The sequence below is a fragment of the Palaemon carinicauda genome, chromosome 30 (assembly GCF_036898095.1).
Source record: "Palaemon carinicauda isolate YSFRI2023 chromosome 30, ASM3689809v2, whole genome shotgun sequence".
Classification (NCBI taxonomy): Eukaryota; Metazoa; Arthropoda; class Malacostraca; order Decapoda; family Palaemonidae; genus Palaemon; species Palaemon carinicauda.
Window position 1 is genome coordinate 57,104,709 of NC_090754.1, and position 22,388 is coordinate 57,127,096.

The window sequence follows — 22,388 nt, forward strand, 5'->3', positions numbered from 1 at the left end:
CTCTCACACACACACGTAAGGTTAGACACCCCTCAAATTATCCAAACTTTAATAGGAATCAAATCAAACTCAAAAGCCCCTAACTCTCTCTCTCTCTCTCTCTCTCTCTCTCTCTCTCTCTCTCTCTCTCTCTCTCTCTCTCTCTCTCTTTCTTAGGTTTCAACCCCTCCTAATTTGCCAATGATAAACCAAATCCACGTAAAATAAACCAGGGAGGGTCCGAAATCTGAAGCAACGCCTACCCGAAAAACTGGAACGAATGTCCTGCAATGGGAGTCGTCCAGAGGCCCCTCTGATCTATATAAACAGAGGCCTGGCGCTGTGATAAGGCAGAAGGATTCTCTCTGAGATCACTTGAACACAATGAATTGCAAGGTTCGTTGGTCTTCGTCTGTTTTGACACAGGAGTATAAGTTTTCCACTAGATGGAGTTTGCTTGTGTTTGTTTTAAAGTTCTGCCATTTGGGATAAATGTTTTTATTTTGGTTTTAGTTTTGCTTTCTTTAATCTCAGGAAATTATTACAATTAATAGTTTTATTTGTCTAATTCTATTTGCTTTATCTATAGGATATAAAATAAATAACCTCAATTCTGAATTTGAATTATGATATAATATTGAATCTATTAGTGTTTGATATTGCTTTCATTATTTTCAGTAAATTAGCATAATTTATAATTCTATTTGTCTTATCTAAAGGATGTAAAATGAATAATCTTTTTTTTTGTTAATCTGAATCATAATATAGTATTAAATTTAGTAGTTTTATCTAAAAGTACTATTTACTTTCATTTTGATATTCAATGTTTATCAAATCCAAATCCACGGATTCTTCTTTTTGCGGATTTTTCTAAGCAGGACTTTTGTAGAATTTCTTTAAGACATTTTGGAAAAACATTTCTGAATTTCCTCCATAACAGTATGCTATGGCAGCTGTTTTATTTTCAATTTCTGAAGACACATTCTAAGTTGTATTTTATACTATCCTCTTTATCTTAATCTAACACCTTCTAGACTGTCACCACCAATAGGGCACATTTCCAATTTTCATGACAACACTGTCCAGTATAAATTACACACTACCTACATATCCTTATAATTCACAGTCACAATCAGTTAATGATTACATAGTTCTTATAGAATGGATTAATACTATATATGGTATGAATATAATAAAATTGATGAATTATCTATATTTCAGGTACTGCTTGTCTTGAGCTGCGCAGCCCTGGCTGTTGCGGACAGCGGAGAACGTTACTTATACCGTCCTCCTCAGGTATGTTAAGAGTGAAAGCCAATTCTATAATTTTCTTTAAATGATGAGGCAAAATATTAAATATCTTATTATAGTATTCTGCTAAAATGGAAACTATAAAAAAAATTATTTTCTTGTCTATAGTTTTCTGCTGAAGAAGCTTCAAGTGAAACCAGCAGCTCTGTCGAGTTTCGTCCCATTAGCAGGCCTACCGAAAGCAGTGAAGAATTTGTCTACAGAGCCCCACGTGTAAGAAATATGCCTCTTTTACTGTTTATTGAAAATTTGTCTTTGTATTAGATTGATAGAATTATGAATCTCTTTTAAAAATCAATGAGGACTTTAGAAGGACACTACCCTTAGAATACCTAGTACTCAAAGAGCCAAATCAGATGTACATATTTTCAAACAAATTAATTTTTACTCTCATTCAGGCCTCTTCCGAGGAGTCATCCAGGGAGTCTTATGAGTCCAGTGAGGCCCAATATGCCTTCAATTACGCCGTAAAGCACGACCCTTCCCGCAACGATTACGGCCACGAGGAGTCCCGTGATGGCGACCACACTCAGGGTTCGTACTACGTCCACCTTCCAGATTCCCGTCTCCAGAAGGTCACTTACCGTGTGGATGGAGATTCAGGCTACGTTGCTGACGTCAGCTACGAGGGAGAGGCTCAGTTCCCCGAGTCCTACGAACGCTATGAGTCTGACGAATCCGATGAGTCTTTTGAAGCTCCTCGCTATACCCCACCAAGACGTGTGTACTCAGCTCCTGTTTCCAAGGAGTCAGATGAGTCTTTTGAAGCTCCTCGTTATACACCACCAAGACGCGTTTATTCAGCTCTAGTTTCCAAGGAGTCCGACGAGTCTACTGAGGCTCCTCGATACACTCCACCTCAAAGGAGAATCTTTGCATCCAGTAACTCTGTTGAATCCAACGAGTCTCCTGAAGCCCCAAGGATTGTTTACGCTGCTCCAGATACCAGTGAATCAAATGAGTCAGTTGAAGCTCCAAGGAGAGTTTATGGTGCTCCAGACTCCAATGAATCCAAGTAAAGAAAAGAAACTGTGCCAATGGAAAGGACTGATGATACTCAAGTAGAATTCTCAATGTCACCTATTTATTTTATTTATGTATTATGACTCCCCTTCATTGAGAGGTAGAATAAAGCAACATAAAAATATCTTGAATTTTAATTCATTCTTTCCTGTGTAACTTATGTTTGATGTAATTGTATTCTTTACATCAATCTTCTTGAGGCTTTGACAATATTTTGGCAACCAATATAGATTGTTTATATCCCGATTATCGGTTAAGGTAGTTGCACTTACATTCTATTCCCATTTTGGTGAAGTTTCTAGGATCAAGTGTTTTCTCCATTTTGGCCCAATCTAGACCCATATCAACTGACTAATTCTAAGTATTGAATTTACAACTTAAGTCAACAGTCAGCTCTTACTCAAATTTTGAGCTGGGGTCATCTGACTTTTAGGTGAAGGTGGCAAGTGGAACAGGCCCTAATTACTACTGATGAAGTGAGCTCAGGGCAAATCCTAACTTTGAGAGGCGCTTTGACTATAAGAGCCTTTAGTAGATAATAACTGTTCTTGGATGGTCTTAATAAGGAACAGTGGTTTTGGGATTAGATGTTGTACAGTTGGACATAGGAAATCCTGGTATACATCGCTCTGAGGAAGTAAACTTTGTCACACCTCACAGCACGGCGAGTTCCTGTGGGTAGTCTTACCCAATACCCCTGCCATCTCTCCATACAGGCCTCTCTGTTTTCTATCCACACAGTACTGATATGACAGGGTACATTTACTCAGACTGAGGTTTACCAAGAATTCCTGTGTTCTCTTGCTTAAGGGTACAATCGGGCCCACTATTCCATCTTCTTTCTCTTCCTCTTTTTTTGTTGAAGTTTTTATAGTTTATATAGATATTTATTTTAATCTTGTTCTTTTTAAAATATTTTCTTTTTCTTTGTTTCCTTTCCTCACTGAGCTATTTTCCCTGTTAGAGCCCCTGGGCTTATAGCATCCTGCTTTTCCAACTAGGGTTGTAGCTTAGCAAGTAATAATAATAATAATAATAATAATTAAACTGTGCATTAAATCCATCAAGTCCTGCTGGTTGTATATTAGTCAAACGAAAAAATAAGTAAGTAGTAAGGTGGTAAAAAAGATAACGAATTTAAAAACTCTAAACACCTTATTTGCGTGTTCTCATAAATGGAATCTATAGATATGAATGGTAAATAGTGAGCAATTTATTTTCTAAACCAGAGATTAGCCTTGCATTATGTACGCTAACTCAAACAACTTAAAGACTATCTTTATTATCTCCAATAAACAAATGATAAGTGTACCGCATGAAAAAAAAAAGTTTTCGAGTAATGCACCGATGCAGGGAGTGAAATATATTTTAAGGAAATATAATAATTTGTATTAACCACAGAATGTAAGACAAATCTTATAGATGCAGGTAGAGAAGCGCTCGGCTGGTAAGAACATCGTAACACCATTCTAGCGAATTCACTGTATCAATATATTTATAAGACCTGTTAATTTTAAGAAATTAATAACTTGACTAATACGTTTATGACAGTTTCCAGTCTCACTTCCCACTAAGTAAAAATTATATTGTTCTTCTTTGAACCCAACTAGTGAACTAAGTACCTGGTGGTTCTTTGACTCTGGTGGGTAGACGACAAAGTTGAAAATTGCAGGTGGCAAGAAACTTCGTTTTGAAGATATTACTGAGATGTTAATAGTTTAAGTCTTTTATGACACCTCTCGTAAGTTGAAGAGGTGTGCAATTGAGTACACACATAAATGTATACACACATACAAACACACACACATATATATATATATATATAAATATATACATATATATATATATATATATACATATATATATATGTATATATATATATATATATATACAATCCCGAACGCGCATGCACCATATAAATACACGCATACATTTATATACATACATATATATATATATATATAAATATATATGTATGTGTGTGTATGTATATATACATATGGTTTAGATTGTGTAAACTTGAATTTCTAAGTTATTCAAGTTAAACTTTCATAATTTCAAGATTCTCTTATTTTCACTTTTTTTTTTTTTTTATTAAAATTGCAACAAAAATCTCTATTTTGTAGCATTTGATTAAACGTAATTTTTCTATATATATTCTACTAAAAGAATTTATAAAATAAACATTAATTCACACGAAGGTGACAGCAGTACTTAATACTCAAATATTTTTCTCAATAGGCCTTCATAATAAAGTTATAAAGGACTTAGTTTTCTCATCTATTTGCCAAAACAGAATGTTTTTTTATTTAACTATAGACAGCATTATACATTCAATGCAAATATACTTAGATTATTGGGAGTTAAATGGCAGGACACGATTAGAAATTAAACTATAAGAGTAATTACCCGAGTGCCCTATGTGGATGAAATCATTGTGAGGGGTAGATGGAGATGGTTTGGGCATGCTTTTCCAACTCCCCAAGAGAGATTAGTTCACCCAACGTTCAACTGGGTTCCACAAAGCACTAGAAGAGTTGGAATACCCAGGCCTACATGGCTGAGGACTATGAAGCGTGAAGTAGGTTATGATGAATGGAGAAGTATTGATTTAAAAGCTTAAGATAGAGACGACTGACGAAATCTAACCGAGGCCCTTTACGTGAATAGGCGTAGGAAGAGATGATGATGCTGATGATACTTTAATTTATTATTTTTAAACTTATTTTTCCCATCGTGACGTATTATTATCATTATTATTATTATTATTATTATTATTATTATTACTAGTGTTAGTATTCCGTAATTGGAAAAGCAAGATGCTATAAGCCGAAGGGCTCCAACAGGGAAAAATAGCCCAGTGAGGAAAGGAATTAAGAAATACATAAACGATATAAGAAGTAATGGAAAATTAAAATAAGATATTTTAAAAACCTTAACATTAACATATTATTTTTACTTCACATCCATCTAAAATATGTTCTGTTCTTCATCAAAGGAGAATTGAGATTATGAAAGCTAAATGTAATAAAATGAACGATTTTATCCACAATTTCTGATTGAATCACCATAAATCTAACTTTGAATCTAACTTACAAGAAGTTGATGACCGACATTTTCGAAATACTGTCCAAGAATTCGCATTACGAAGTTATGAATTACAATCGTAAATTATATATACAATATTTTTTTTCCATTTGGAATGATTTTTCAGGAAAAACATTCACATTCCTTCCCCCCCACACACACTCTCTCTCTCTCTCTCTCTCTCTCTCTCTCTCTCTCTCTCTCTACATTCAAATTCACACACGTACAGTACATACATACATACATTCATACATACTTGAGCTCTTGCACACACACACCCACTCTCTCTCTCTCTCTCTCTCTCTCTCTCTCTCACGTGAGGTTAGGCACCCCTCAAAATTTTCTAAAATTTAATAAGAATCAAAATAACTTCAAAAGCACCCGACACACACACACACACACACACACACTCTCTCTCTCTCTCTCTCTCTCTCTCTCTCTCTCTCACACGTGAGGTTAGACACCCCCAAATTATCCAAACTTTAATAGGAATCAAATTAAACTCAAAAGCCCTAACTCTCTCTCTCTCTCTCTCTCTCTCTCTCTCTCTCTCAGGTTTCAACCCCTCCTAATTTGCTAATGATAAACCGCCCTCAGGATTATCCAAATCCACGTAAAATAGACTTGGGAGGGTCCGAAGTCTTAAGCAACGCCTACCCGAAAAACTGGAACGAATGTCCTGCAATGGGAGTCGTCCAGAGGCCCCTCTGATCTATATAAACAGAGGCCTGGCACTGTGATAAGGCAGAAGGATCGTCTCTGAGATCACTTGAACACAATGAATTGCAAGGTTCGTTGGTCTTCGTCTGTTCTGACACAGGAGTATAAGTTTTCCACTAGATGGAGTTTGCTTGTGTTTGTGTTCTAAGTTATATCATTTGGGATAATTGTTTTTTGGTTTTAATTTAGCTTTCTTTATTCTGAGGAGATTATTACAATTAATAGATTTTGTTTGCCTAATTCTCTTTGTCCTATTTATAGGATATAAAATGAATAATCTCACTTTGGAATTTGAATTAGGATATGGTATTGAATTTAGTAGTTTTTGATATTGCTTTCATTATTTTCAAGAAATTAGCATAATTTCTAATTCTGCTGGTTTTATCTATAGGATGTAAAATGAATAATTTTTTTTTTTATCTGAATCATAATATAGTATTGAATTTAGTAGTTTTATTTAAAAGAAATATTCACTTTTATTTTGATATTCAATGTTTATCAAATCCAAATCCATAGATTCTTCTTTTTTTGTGGATTTTTCTAAGCTGGATTTTTGTAGAATTTCTGTAAGACCTTTTGGAAAAACATATTTGAATTTCCTCCATGACAGTATGCTATGGCAGCTTTTTTTTTTTTTTTTTTTTTTTTTCAATTTCTGAAGACACATTCTAAGTTGTATTGCATCCTCTTGGTCTTAATCTAACACCTTCTAGACTGTCACCACCATTAGGGCACAATACCAATTTTCATGACAACACTGTCCAGTATAAATTACACACTACCTACATACCCTTATAATTCACAGTCACTATCAGTTAATGATCACATAGCTCTTATGGAATGAATGAATACTATATGTGGTATGAATATAATCAAATTGATGAATTTTCTATATTTCAGGTACTGCTTGTCTTGAGCTGTGCAGCCCTGGCTGTTGCAGACAGCGGAGAACGCTACTTATACCGTCCTCCTCAGGTATGTTAAAAGTGAAAGCCAATTCTATAATTTTCTTTAAATGATGAGACAAAATATCAAATATCTTATCATAGTATTCTGCTAAAATGGAAACTATAAAAAAGATTATTTTCTTGTCTATAGTTTTCTGCTGAAGAAGCATCAAGTGAAACCAGCAGCTCTGTCGAGTTTCGTCCCATTAGCAGGTCTACAGAAAGCAGTGAAGAATTTGTCTACAGAGCCCCACGTGTAAGATATATGCTTCTTTCACTGTTTTTACAAATTTGTCTTTGTATTAGATTTATAGAATTATGAATCTCTTTTAAAAATCAATGAGGACTTTAGAAGGACACTACCCTTAGAATACCTAGTATTCAAAGAGCCAAATCAGATGTACATATTTTCAATCAAACTAATTTTTACTCTCATTCAGGCCTCTTCCGAGGAGTCATCTCGGGAGTCTTATGAGTCCAGTGAAGCCCAATATGCCTTCAATTACGCCGTAAAGCACGACCCTTCCCGCAACGATTATGGCCACGAGGAGTCCCGTGATGGCGACCACACTCAGGGTTCATACTACGTCCACCTTCCAGATTCCCGTCTCCAGAAGGTCACCTACCGTGTGGATGGAGATTCAGGCTACGTTGCTGACGTCAGCTACGAGGGAGAGGCTCAGTTCCCCGAGTCATACGAACGCTATGAGTCTGACGAATCCGACGAGTCTTTCGAAGCTCCTCGTTATACCCCACCAAGACGTGTGTACTCAGCTCCTGTTTCCAAGGAGTCAGATGAGTCTTTTGAAGCTCCTCGTTATACACCACCAAGACGCGTTTATTCAGCTCCAGTTTCCAAGGAGTCCGACGAGTCTACCGAGGCTCCTCGATACACTCCCCCTCCAAGGAGAGTCTTTGCATCCAGTAACTCTGTTGAATCCAACGCGTCTCCTGAAGCACCAAGGATTGTCTACGCTGCTCCAGACACCAGTGAATCAAATGAGTCAGTTGAAGCTCCAAGGAGAGTTTATGGTGTTCCTGAATCCAATGAATCTTTTGAGGCTCCTCGTTATCTTCCTCCAAGGCGTAGCTATTCTGCTCCAGACTCTAACGAATCCAAGTAAAGAAAAGAAACTGTGCCAATGGAAAGGACTGATGATACTCAAGTAGAATTCTCAATGTTACCTATTTATTTTATTTATGTATTATGATTCCACTTCTTTGAGAGATAGAGTAAAGCAATATGAAAAATATCTTGAATTTTAATTTATTCTTTCCTATGTAACTTATTGTTGATGTAATTGTATTCGTTATATCAATCTTCTTGAGGCTTAGAAACACTTTACCTAAAGTAGAAAATACTTTGGCAGCCGAAATAGAAACTAATTGTTTATATTCCGATTCTCAACTAGGGTAGTTGGACTTACATTCTATTACCATTTGGGTGAAGTTGCTAGGATCAAGCACTTCCCCCAATTTGGCCCAGTCTTGACCCACTCAATTGACTAATTTTAAGCATTGAATTTACAACTTAGGCCAACAGTCAAAATTTGAGCTTGGGTCATCTGGCTTTTAGGTGAATGCAGCAGGTGCTATTGCCCTAATTATTAACGATGATGTGAGCTCAGTGCAAATCCCAACTTTGAGAGACGCTTTGACTATAAGAGCCTTTAGTAGATAATAACTGTTCTTTGATGTTCTTAATAAGGAACAGTGGTTTTGGGATTAAACGTTGTACAGTTGGACATAGCAAATTCTATTATACATCGCTCTGAGGAACAACACTCTGTCACACCTTATAGCACGGAGAGTTCCCATATGTAGTCTCACCCTATACCCCTGCCATCTCTCCATACAGGCCTCTCTCGTTTCTTGCCACCCAGTAAGGATATGACAGGGTACATTTACTAAGACTAAGGTTTACCAAGAATTCCTGTGTTAAACTGTGCATTAAATCCATCACGAACTGATGGTTGTATATTAGTCAAACGGGAAAGGAAATGAGTAATAAGGCGATAGAAAAGATAGCAAATTAAAACATCTTAAAGCATTTTTGAGTGTTCTCATAAATAGAATCTACAATTATGAATGGTAGAAATTCAGTAGTCTATTTCTTAAACCAAAAAATAACATTACAATATGTAAACTAACTCAAATTGCTTGAAGACTATTTTCCTTACCTCTAATAAACAAATGATAAGTGTCCCACAAAAAAAAAGTTTTTAGTGATGCAGCAATGTTGAGCGTTAAATACATTTTAATGATATATAATAATTTGTATTAACCACAGAAGGTACGACAATTCTTATACATGTATGTTGACGAGTGCTCGGCTGGTCAGAATACGGTAACACCATTCTAGCGAATTCACTGTATCAATATATCTATAAGATCTGTTAGTTTTAAGAAGTTAATAACTGGACTAATACGTTTAAGACAGTTTTTAGTCTCACTTCCAATTAAGTAAAAATTACATTGTTCTTCTTTGAACCCAACTAGTGAACTAAGTACTCTGGTGGGTAGATGACAAAGTTGAAATTTGCAGGTGGCAAGAAATTTCGTTTCGAAAATATTACTGAGATGTTAATAGTTTAAGTCTTTTATGACACCTCTCGTAGGTTGAAGAGGTGTGCAATTGAGTACACACATAAATGTATACACACATACATATATATACAATATATACATATACACACATATATATATATATATATATAGATACAATCCCGAACGCGTCCGCATCATATAAATACACGCATACATTTATATACATACATATATATATATGTATATATATATATATATATATATACACATATGGTTTAGATTCTGTAAACTTGAATTTCTAAGTTGTTCTAGTTATACTCTCATAATTTCAAGATTCTCTTATTTTCACTTTTTTTTTTATTAAAATTGCAACAAAAACCTCTATTTTGTAGCATTTGATTAAACGAAATTATTCTATATATAATCTACCAAAAAAATTTATAAAATAAACATTAATTCACACGAAGGTGACAGCAGTACTTAATACCCAAATATTTTTCTCAATAGGCCTTCACAATAGAATTATAAAGGACTTAGTTTTCTCATTTATTTGTGAAAAACAGGAGGATTTATCGGTAACTATAGACAGCATTATGCATTTAAGGCAAATATACTTAGAATATTGGGAGTTAAATGGCAGGACAGGATTAGAAATGTAATCATAAGTCATATCAAACGAGTGCAATATGTGGATGAGATCACGGTGAGGAGTAGATAGAGATGGTTTGGGCATGCTCTTCACACTGCTCAAGGGAGGTTAGTTCACCCAAATCTCAACTGGGCTCCACAAGATACTGGAAGAGTTGGAAAACCCATGCCTACATGGCTGAGGACTAAGAAGCGTGAAGTGGGAGATGATGAATTGATAAGTATTGATTTGAAACCTCATGATAGAGATGGCTGGCGAAATCTAACCGAGGCCCTTTGCGTCAATAGGCGTAGGTGAAAAAGATGATGATGATGATGATGATACTTTAAATTTATTTTTCCCATCTTGGAGTATTATTATTATTATTATTATTATTATTATTAGGTAGGCTCCAACAGGAAAAAATAGCCCAGTGAGGAAAGCAAATACGAAAATAATAAACCATATAAGTAAGGAAAAATTAAAATAAAATATTTTAAAAACATTAACATTAACATAATATTTCACTTCACCTCCATCTAAAATGTATTCTGTTCTTCATCAAAGGAGAATTGAGATAATGAAAGTTCAATATAATAAAATGAGTGAATTTATCCACAATTTCTGATTGAATCACCATAAATCTAACTTTGAATCTAACTTACAAGAAGTTGATGACCGACATTTTTGAAATACTGTCCAAGAATTCGCATTACGAAGTTATGAATTACAATCGTAAATTATATATACGATATTTTTTTTCCATTTGGAATGATTTTTCAGGAAAAACATTCACATCCCCCCCCACACACACACTCTCTCTCTCTCTCTCTCTCTCTCTCTCTCTCTCTACATTCAAATTCACACACGTACAGTACATACATACATACATTCATACATACTTGAGATCTTGCACACACACACCCACTCTCTCTCTCTCTCTCTCTCTCTCTCTCTCTCTCTCTCACACACACGTGAGGTTAGGCACCCCTCAAAATTTTCTAAAATTTAATAAGAATCAAAATAACTTCAAAAGCACCTGACACTCTCTCTCTCTCTCTCTCTCTCTCTCTCTCTCTCTCAGGTGAGGTTAGACACCCCTTAAAATTTGCCAAACATTAATAGAAATCAAATTAAACTCAAAAGCCCCTAACACACACACTCTCTCTCTCTCTCTTTCTCTTCCCCTCTCTCTCTCTCTCTCTCTCTCTCTCTCTCTCTCTCTCTCTCTTTCAGGTTTCAACCCCTTCTAATGTGCCAATGATAAACCACCCTCAGGATTATCCAAATCCACGTAAAATAGACCAGGGAGGGTCCGAAGTCTTATGCAACGCCTACTCGAAAAACTGGAACGAATGTCCTGCAATGGGAGTCGTCCAGAGGCCCCTCTGATCTATATAAACAGAGGCCTGGTGCTGTGATAAGGCAGAAGGATCGTCTCTGAGATCACTTGAACACAATGAATTGCAAGGTTCGTTGGACTTCGTCTGTTCTGACACAGGAGTACAAGTTTTCCACTAGATGGAGTTTGCTTGTGTTTGTTTTAAAGTTCTCTCATTTGTGATAAGTGTTTTTTGGTTTTAATTTTGCTTTCTTTACTCTCAGGAAATTATTATAATTAATAGTTTTATTTGTCTAATTCTATTTGTCTTATTTATAGGATATAAAATGAATAATCTCACTTTTGAATTTGAATTATGATATAACATTGAATTTAGTAGTTTTTAATATTGCTTTTGATTATTTTCAGGAAATTATCATAATTTCTAATTCTATTTGTCTTATCTAAAGGATGTAAAATGAATAATCTCCTTTTTAATCTGAATCATGATATAGTATTGAATTTAGCAGTTTTATTTAAAAGTAATATTCACTTTGATTTTGATATTCAATGTTTATCAAATCCAAATACATATATTCTTCTTGTTTTGTGGATTTTTCTAAGCAGGATTTTTGTTGAATTTCTGTAAGACCTTATGTAAAACACATGTTTGAATTTTCTCCATGACAGTATGCTATGGCAGCTGTCTTTTTTTTTCAATTTCTGAAGAAACATTCTAAGTTGTATGGTATACTATCCTATTGGTCCGGACTTAACACATTCTAGACTGCTACCACCATTGGAAACAATACCAATTTTTATGACAGCACCGTTCAATATCAATTACACTACCTACATATCCTAAGAATCTATGACCCCAGTCTTATAATTTACAGTCACTATTAATTAATGATAACATAGTTCTTATAGAATGAATGAATACTATATGTGGTATGAATATAATCAAATTTATGAATTATCTATATTCCAGGTACTGCTTGTCTTGAGCTGCGCAGCCCTGGCTGTTGCAGACAGCGGAGAACGTTACTTTTACCGTCCTCCTCAGGTATGCTAAAAGTGAAAGCTAATTCTATAATTTTCTTTATATGATGAGGCAAAATATCTAATATCTTAATAAAGAATTCTGTTAAAATGGAAACCTTATGAAATGAGCTTTATTTTTCTTGTCTATAGATTTCTTCTGAAGAAGCTTCAAGTGAAACCAGCAGCTCTGTCGAGTTTCGTCCCATTAGCAGGCCTTCACAAAGCAGTGAAGAATTTGTCTACAGAGCCCCACGTGTAAGTTATATGCCTCTTTTACTGTTCATTAAAAATTTGTCTTTGTATTAGATTTATAGAATTATGAATCTCTTTTAAAAATCAATGAGGACTTTAGGACACTACCCTTAGAATACCTAGTATTCAAGGAACCAAATCAGATGTACGTATTTTCAAACAAATTAATTTTTGCTCTCATTCAGGCTTCTTCCGAGGAGTCATCCAGGGAGTCTTATGAGTCCAGTGAAGCCCAATATGCCTTCAATTATGCTGTAAAGCACGACCCTTCTCGCAACGATTATGGCTACGAGGAGTCCCGTGATGGCGAACACACTCAGGGTTCATACTACGTCCACCTTCCAGATTCCCGTCTCCAGAAGGTCACCTACCGTGTGGATGGCGATTCAGGCTACGTTGCTGACGTCAGCTACGAGGGAGAGGCTCAGTTCCCCGAGTCATACGAACGCTATGAGTCTGACGAATCCGATGAGTCTTTCGAAGCTCCTCGCTATACCCCACCAAGACGTGTGTATTCAGCTCCTGTTTCTAAGGAATCAGATGAGTCTTTTGAAGCTCCTCGTTATACACCACCAAGACGTGTGTATTCCGCTCCAGTTTCCAAGGAGTCCGACGAGTCTACCGAGGCTACTCGCTACACTCCACCTCCAAGGAGAGTCTTTGCATCCAGTAACTCTGTTGAATCCAACGAGTCTCCTGAAGCACCAAGGATTGTTTACGCTGCTCCAGATACCAGTGAATCAAATGAGTCAGTTGAAGTTCCAAGGAGAGTTTATGGTGCTCCAGACTCCAATGAATCCAAGTAAAGAAAAGAAACTGTGCCAATGGAAAGGACTGATGATACTCAAGTAGAATTCTCAATGTCACCTATTTATTTTATTTATGTATTATGAATCCCCTTCATTGAGAGGTAGAATAAAGCAACATAAAAATATCTTGAATTTTAATTCATTCTTTCCTGTATAACTTATTGTTGGTGTAATTTTATTGGTTACATCAATTGTTCTTGAGGCTTTGACAATATTTTGGCAACCAAAATAGATTGTTTATATCCCGATTATTGGCTAGGGCAGTTGCACTTACATTCTATTCCCATTTTGGTGAAGTTTTTTAGGATCAAGTGTTTTCTCCATTTTGGCCCAATCTTGACCCAACTCAGTTGACTAATTCTAAGGATTGAATTTACAACTTAAGCCAACAGTCAGCTCTTACTCAAATTTTGAGTTAGTGTCATGTGACTTTTAGGTGAAGGTGGCAAGTGGAACTGGCCCTAATTACTAATGATGAAGTGAGCTCAGGGCAAATCCCAACTTTGAGAGACGCTTTGACTATAAGAGCCTTTAGTAGATAATAACTGTTCTTTGATGGTCTTAACGAGGAACAGTGGTTTTGGGATTAAACGTTGTACAGTTAGACATAGGAAATCCTGGTATATATCGCTCCGAGGAACTACACTCTGTCACACCTTATAGCATGGAGAGTTCCCGTGTGTAGTCTCACCCAATACCCCTGCCATATCTCCATACTGGCCTCTCTGGTTTCTAGCCACACAGTAAGGATATGACAGGGTACATTTACTCAGACTGAGACTCACTAAGAATTCCTGTGTTAAACTGTTCATTAAATCCATCACGTCCTGTAAGTAATAAGGTGGTAGAAAAGATAACGAATTAAAAACTCTAAACACCTTATTTCCTTGTTTTCATAAATGGAACCTATAGATATGAATGGTAAAAAGTGAGCAATTTATATTCTAAACCAGAGATTAGCCTTGCATTATGTACACTAACTCAAACAACTTAAAGAATATCTTTATTATCTCCAATAAACAAATGATAAGTGTACCGCATAAAAAAAAAAAGTTTTTGAGTGATTCACCGATGCTGGGAGTGAAATATATTTTAAGGATATATAAAAATTTGTATTAACCACAGAAGGTAAGACAAATCTTATAGATGGAGGTAGAGAAGCACTCGGCTAGTAAGAATATCGTAGCACCATTCTAGCGAATTCACTGTATCAATATATCTATAAGACCTATTAGTTTTAAGAAGTTAATAACTTGGCTAACACGTTTATGGAAGTTTTCAGTCTCACTTCCCATTAAGTAAAAATTACATTGTTCTTCTTTGAACCCAACTAGTGAAATAAGTACCTGGTGGTTCTTTGACTCTGGTGTGTAGACGACAAAGTTGAAAATTGCAGGTGGCAAGAAACTTCGTTTCGAAAATATTACTGAGATGTTAATTGTTCAAGTCTTTTATGACACCTCTCGTAGGTTGAAGAGGTGTGCAATTGTGTACACACATAAATGTATACACACATACATATATATATGTATATATGTATATATATAATATATATATATATATATATATATATATATATATATATATATATATATATATATATATATATATATATATATATACAATCCCGAACGCGCACGTACCATATAAATACACGCATACATTATATACATACATATATATATATGTATATGTATATATATATATATATATATATATATATATATATATATATATATGTATATACATATATATATATATATATATATATATATATATATATATATATATATATATATATATACATATATTATACACATATGGTTTAGGTTTTGTAAACTTGAATTTCTAAGTTATTCAAGTTAAACTTTCATAATTTCAAGATTCTCTTATTTTCACTTTTTTTTTATTAAAATTGCATCAAGAATCTCTATTTTGTAGCATTTGATTAAACGAAATTATTCTATATATATTCTACCAAAAGAATTTATAAAATAAACATTAATTCACACGAAGGTGACAGCAGTACTTAATACCCAAATATTTTTCTCAATAGGCCTTCACAATAAAGTTATAAAGGACTTAGTTTTCTCATTTATTTGCCAAAAACTAGGAGGATTTATCGGTAACTATAGACAGCATTATGCGTTTAAGGCAAATATACTTAGAATATTGGGAGTTAAATGTCAGGACAGGATTAGAAATGTAACCATAAGTCATATCACTCGAGTGCAATATGTGGATGAGATCATGATGAGGGGTAGATAGAGATGCTTTAGGCATGCTCTTCGCACTCCCCAAGAGAGATTAGTTCACCAAAATTTCAACTGGGCTCCACAAGATACTTGAAGAGTTGGAAGATCCAAGCCTACATGGCTGAGGACTATGAAGCGTGAAGTGGGAGATGATGAATTGAGAAGTATTGATTTAAAAGCTCATGATAGAGACGGCAGGCGAAATCTAACCGATGCCTTTTGCATCAATAGGTGTAGCGGGAGAAGATGATGATGATGATGATGATGATACTTTAATCTATTACTTTAAAACTTATTTTTCCCATCTTGAGGTATTATTATTATTATTATTATTATTATTATTATTATTATTATTATTATTATTAGCTAAGCTACAACCCTAGTTGGAAAAGCAAGGGCTCCAACAAGGAAAAATAGCCCAGTGAGGAAAGGAAATAGGTAAATAAATATCGATATAAAAAGTAATGAAAAATTGAAATAAAATATCTTAAACACATTAATATTAACATTAACATGATATTTTACTTCACATTCATCTAAAAGGTTTTCTGTTCTTCATCAAAGGAGGAATTGAGATATGAAAGTTCAATATAATAAAGTGAACGAATTTATCCACAATTTCTGATTGAATCACCGTAAATCTAACTTTGATATCTAACTCACAAAGGCAAGAAGTTGATGACCGACATTTTCGAAATACTGTCCAAGAATTCGCATTACGAAGTTATGAATTATAATCGTAAATTGTATATACGATATTTTTTTTTCAATTTGGAATGATTTTTCAGGAAAAACATTCACATTCTTTCCCCTCTCTCTCTCTCTCTCTCTCTCTCTCTCTCTCTCTCTCTCTCTCTCTCTCTCTCTCTCTCTCTCACACGTGAGGTTAGACGCCCTTCAAATTTTCCAAACTTTGATAAGAATAAAATCAAACTCAAAAGCACCTGAGTCTCTCTCTTTCTCTCTCTCTTTCTCTCTCTCTCTCTCTCTCTCTCTCTCTCTCTCTCCCTCCTCCTCTCTCTCTCTCCCTCTCTCTCTCTCACAGGTGAGGTTAGACACCCCTTAAAATTTGCCAAATTTTAATGGGAATCAAATTAAACTCAAAAGCCCCTAACTCTCTCTCTCTCTCTCTCTCTCTCCTCTCTCCCCTCTCCTCTCTCTCTCTCTCTCTCTCTCTCTCTCTCTCTCTCAGGTTTCAACCCCTCCTAATTTGCCAAACTTTAATAGGAATCAAATTAAACTCAAAAGCCACTCTCTCCTCTCTCTCCCTCTCTCCTCTCTCTCTCTCCTCTCTCTCTCTCTCTCTCTCTCTCTCTCTCTCTCTCTCTCTCCTCTCGTGAGGTTAGAAACTACCAAAATTATCCAAACTTTAATAGGAATCAAATTAAACTCAAAAGCCCCTAACACACACACACACACACTCTCTCTCTCTCTCTCTCCTCTCTCCTCCTCTCTCTCTCTCTCTCCTCTCTCTCCTCTCTCTCTCTCTCTCTCTCTCTCTCTCTCAGGTTTCAACCCCTCCTAATTTGCCAATGATAAACCACCCTCAGGATTATCCAAATCCACGTAAAATAGACTTGGGAGGGTCCGAAGTCTTAAGCAACGCCTACCCGAAAAACTGGAACGAATGTCCTGCAATGGGAGTCGTCCAGAGGCCCCTCTGATCTATATAAAACAGAGGCCTGGCGCTGTGATAAGGCAGAAGGATCGTCTCTGAGATCACTTGAACACAATGAATTGCAAGGTTCGTTGGTCTTCGTCTGTTCTGACACAAGAGTATAAGTTTTCCACTAGATGGAGTTTGGTTGTGTTTGTTCCTAAGTTCTTTCATTTGGGATAATTGTTTTTATTTTGGTTTTAATTTTGTTTTTTTTGTTCTCAGGAAATTATTATAATTAACAGTTTTATTTGTCTAATTCTGTTTGTCTTATTTATAGGATATAAAATGATTAATCTCACTTTTGAATTTGAATTATATGGTATTGAATTTAGTAGTTTTTGAGATTGCTTTCATTATTTTCTGGAAATTAGCATAATTTCTAATTATATTTGTCTTATCTGTAAGATGTAAAATGAATAATCTCCTTTTTGAATGTGAATAATGATATAGCATTAAATCTAGTAGTTTTACCTTACAAGAACTATTTATTTTGATTTTGATATTCAATGTTTAACAAATCAAAATCTATTTTTTTCTACTTTTTGGGGGGATTTTTTCTAAGCAGGATTTTTTTAGAATTTCTGTAAGACCTTTTGGAAAAACATATGAATTTCCTCCATGATAGTATGCTATGTCAGCTGTTTTTTTTTTCTTTTTCAATTTCTGAAGACACATACTAAGTTGTATTGTATACTATCCAATTGGTCCTGACTTAACACATTCTAGACTGCTACCATTATTGGAAACAATACTAATTTTCATGACAGCACCGTTCAATATCAATTACACACTACCTACATATCCTAAGAATCTGTGATCCTAGTCTTATAATTTACAGTCACTATCAATTAATGATTACATAGTTCTTATGGAATGAATGAATACTATATGTGGTATGATATTATTAAATTGATGAATTATCTATATTTCAGGTACTACTTTTCTTGAGCTGCGCAGCCCTGGCTGTTGCAGACAGCGGAGAACGCTACTTATATCGTCCTCCTCAGGTATGTTAAAAGTGAAAGCCAATTCTATAAGTTTCTTTATATGATGAGGCAAAATATCTAATATCTTAATATAGAATTCATTTAAAATGGAAACCTTAGGAAATGAGCTTTATTTTTCTTGTCTATAGATTTCTTCTGAAGAAGCTTCAAGTGAAACCAGCAGCTCTGTCGAGTTTCGTCCCATTAGCAGGCCTTCAGAAAGCAGTGAAGAATTTGTCTACAGAGCCCCACGTGTAAGATATATGCCTCTTTTACTGTTTATTAAAAATTTGTCTTTGTATTAGATTTATAAAATTATGAATCTCTTTTAAAAATCAATGAGGGCTTTAGAAGGATACTACCCTTAGAATACCTAGTATTCAAAGAGCCAAATTAGATGTACATATTTTCAAACAAATTAATTTTTTCTCTCATTCAGGCCTCTTCCGAGGAGTCATCCAGGGAATCTTATGAGTCCAGTGAAGCCCAATATGCCTTCAATTACGCCGTAAAGCACGACCCTTCCCGCAATGATTACGGCCACGAGGAGTCCCGTGATGGCGACCACACTCAGGGTTCGTACTACGTCCACCTTCCAGATTCCCGTCTCCAGAAGGTCACCTACCGTGTGGATGGAGATTCAGGCTACGTTGCTGACGTCAGCTACGAGGGAGAGGCTCAGTTCCCCGAGTCCTACGAACGCTATGAGTCTGACGAATCCGATGAGTCTTTTGAAGCTCCTCGCTATACCCCACCAAGACGTGTGTATTCAGCTCCAGTTTCCAAGGAGTCAGATGAGTCTTTTGAAGCTCCTCGTTATACACCACCAAGACGCGTGTATTCAGCTCCTGTTTCCAAGGAGTCCGACGAGTCTACCGAGGCTCCTCGATACACTCCACCTCAAAGGAGAATCTTTGCATCCAGTAACTCTGTTGAATCCAACGAGTCTCCTGAAGCCCCAAGGATTGTTTACGCTGCTCCAGATACCAGTGAATCAAATGAGTCAGTTGAAGCTCCAAGGAGAGTTTATGGTGCTCCAGACTCCAATGAATCCAAGTAAAGAGAAGAAACTGTGCCAATGGAAAGGACTGATGATACTCAAGTAGAATTCTCAATGTCACCTATTTATTTTATTTATGTATTATGATTCCACTTCATTGAGAGATAGAATAAAGCAATATAGAAAATATCTTGAATTTTAATCTATTCTTTCCTTTGTAACCTATTTTTAATGTAATTGTATTCGTTATATCAATCTTCTTGAGGCTTTGACAATATTTTGGCAACCAAAATAGATTGTTTATATCCCGATTATCGGCTAGGGCAGTTGCACTTACATTCTATTCCCATTTGGGTGAAGTTTCTAGGATCAAGCATTCTCTCCATTTTGGCCCAATCTTGACCCAACTCAGTTGACTAATTCTAAGGATTGAATTTACTACTTAAGGCAACAGTCAGCTCTTACTCAAATTTTGAGCTGGGGTCATCTGACTTTTAGGTGAAGGTGGTAAGTGGAACTGGCCCTAATTACTAATGATGAAGTGAGTTCAGGGCAAATCCCAACTTTGAGAAGCACTTTGGCCATATCAGCCTTCAGTAAATAATAACTGTTCTTTGATGGTTTTAATAAGGAACAGTGTTTTGGGGATTAAACGTTGTACAGTTAGACATAGAAAATCCTGATATACATTGCTCCAAGGAACTACACTCTGTCACACCTTATAGCATGGAGAGTTCCCGTGTGTAGTCTCACCCAATACCCCTGCCATCTCTCCATACAGGCCTCTCTGGTTTCTAGCCACACAGTAAGGATATGACAGGGTACATTTACTCAGACTGAGGTTTACCAAGAATTCCTGTGTTAAACTCTGCATTAAATTCATCACGTCCTGCTGGTTGTATGTTAGTCAAATGCAAAAAATAAGTAAGTAATAAGGTGGTAGAAAAGATAACGAATTAAAAACTCTAAACACCTTATTTCCGTGCTCTCATAAATGGAACCTATAGATATGAATGGTAAATAGTTAGCAATTTACTTTTTAAACTAGAGGTTAGCCTTACAATATGTACACTAACTCAAACAACTTAAAGACTATCTTTATTATCTCCAATAAACAAATGATAAGTGTACCGCATGAAAAAAAAAAGGTTTCGAGTGATGCACCGATGCTGGAAATGAAATATATTTTAAGGATATATAATAATTTGTATTAACCACAGAAGGTAAGACAAATCTTATAGATGGAGGTAGAGAAGCACTCGACTGGTAAGAATAATGTAACACCATTCTAGCGAATTCACTGTATCAATATATTTATAAGACCTTTTAGTTTCAAGAAGTTAATAACTTGACTAATACGTTTATGACAGTTTTCAGTCTCACTTCACACTAAGTAAAAATTACATTGTTCTTCTTTGAACCCAACTAGTGAACTAAGTACCTGGTGTTTCTTTGACTCTGGTGGGTAGACGACAAAGTGGAAAATTGCAGGTGGCAAGAAACTTAGTTACGAAAATATTACTGAGATGTTAATAGTTTAAGTCTTTTATGACACCTCTCGTAAGTTGAAGAGGTGTGCAATTGAGTACACACATATATGTATACACACATATATATATATATACACACACACACATATATATATATACATATATATAAATATATATATATATATATATACATATATATAAATATAAATAAATAAATATATATATATATATATATATATATAAATATATATATATATATATATATATAATATATATATATATATATAATATATTATATATATATATATACACATATATACAGTATAAGCAAATAAATAAAAAGAATATAACAAGACAATCTCGGCAGTAAATAGATCCTCTGTCTTGGAATTTACCAATAAAACATGACATCACTTAAGATAAGGATTCTAAGACCTTCACCCAATGAATCTAAAGGAACCACTCTATGTGTTAGTTCTCTGTTGAATGGGACTTTTTATACATAAATATCTATCAGGATGGGTGAATGACAAACTTCATAAGAGGAAGAAGAAGAGAAAGATGAAAACACAAAGATATGAGCTCATCTGAACTTATGATATTAACCCTTTCACAGCCATTGGTAACTACTCAAAATCTGAAAAATAGAAACATTTTTTAAAATCACCTAACCAAAGCAAGATTGTATTCATTGGTAAGATTTTGATAAAAGCTTTTCAAGATATTTCAACATTTATCCAAAGTTTAGTCTTAAAAATGACAATAAAGTAGTGACATATACATTTCCTTCCAACTAAAAAGGAATGTATGTACATACAATCTAACTTCTCCTTCTTTGTCTGCATCTTTTCCCCACTTTTATGTGGGGTCGATGTTTCTGGCCAGCGTTCTCCATCTACCTCTGTCCCACACTTCATCACCGGTTAATCCCTTTGATCGAAGGTCATCCTTGATACAGTCCATCCACCTTCGCTTTTGGTCTCCCTCTCCTTCTCCTTCCCCGTACCTCCATTTCCATCACTCTCCTCCCAATATACTGTTCATCTCTTCTCATGACATGACCATACCACCTCAGTTTACTTTCTTTGGATCTTATCTGGTTAAGATATTTTGAGAGTACATTGGAAAATAATGAGTTTTGATCAAATTTATTTCTGATGATATGTTTTACGTATTAAAGATATAAAAGGATTTGTTGACATAGGTTTGGTCTTGAAAGAATTTGCTACATCAGAATGGGTCAAAGATCCTTCAGGGTATATCAATTAAGATAGAAATATCAAGCTATATTTGTTAAATAAATATTATCTATCAAATCATTTAACGTTT

At 35.1% G+C, this 22,388-nt stretch overlaps 1 protein-coding gene and 1 pseudogene across 1 annotated transcript; both read left to right on the forward strand.

Moving 5' to 3' along the window:
- Positions 1 to 341: 341 nt before the first annotated feature.
- LOC137623153 (uncharacterized) lies at positions 342 to 2,422 on the forward strand. Its single transcript, XM_068353841.1, has 4 exons — positions 342 to 375; positions 1,201 to 1,275; positions 1,399 to 1,503; positions 1,689 to 2,422. Exons 1-4 carry the CDS (start codon positions 364 to 366, stop codon positions 2,307 to 2,309), a joined length of 813 nt encoding a protein of 270 aa, XP_068209942.1. The 5' UTR covers positions 342 to 363; the 3' UTR covers positions 2,310 to 2,422.
- Positions 2,423 to 6,150: 3,728 nt separating this feature from the next.
- Positions 6,151 to 19,743, forward strand: LOC137623553 (uncharacterized; annotated as a pseudogene).
- The last annotated feature ends 2,645 nt before the right edge of the window (positions 19,744 to 22,388 follow it).

Bases quoted from the DNA above. Each gene is read 5' to 3' on its own strand.
- LOC137623153 (XM_068353841.1), top strand. The intron at 1,276-1,398 runs GTATGTTAAGAG...TCTTGTCTATAG, and splicing joins ACTTATACCGTCCTCCTCAG to TTTTCTGCTGAAGAAGCTTC. The intron at 1,504-1,688 runs GTAAGAAATATG...ACTCTCATTCAG, and splicing joins TTGTCTACAGAGCCCCACGT to GCCTCTTCCGAGGAGTCATC.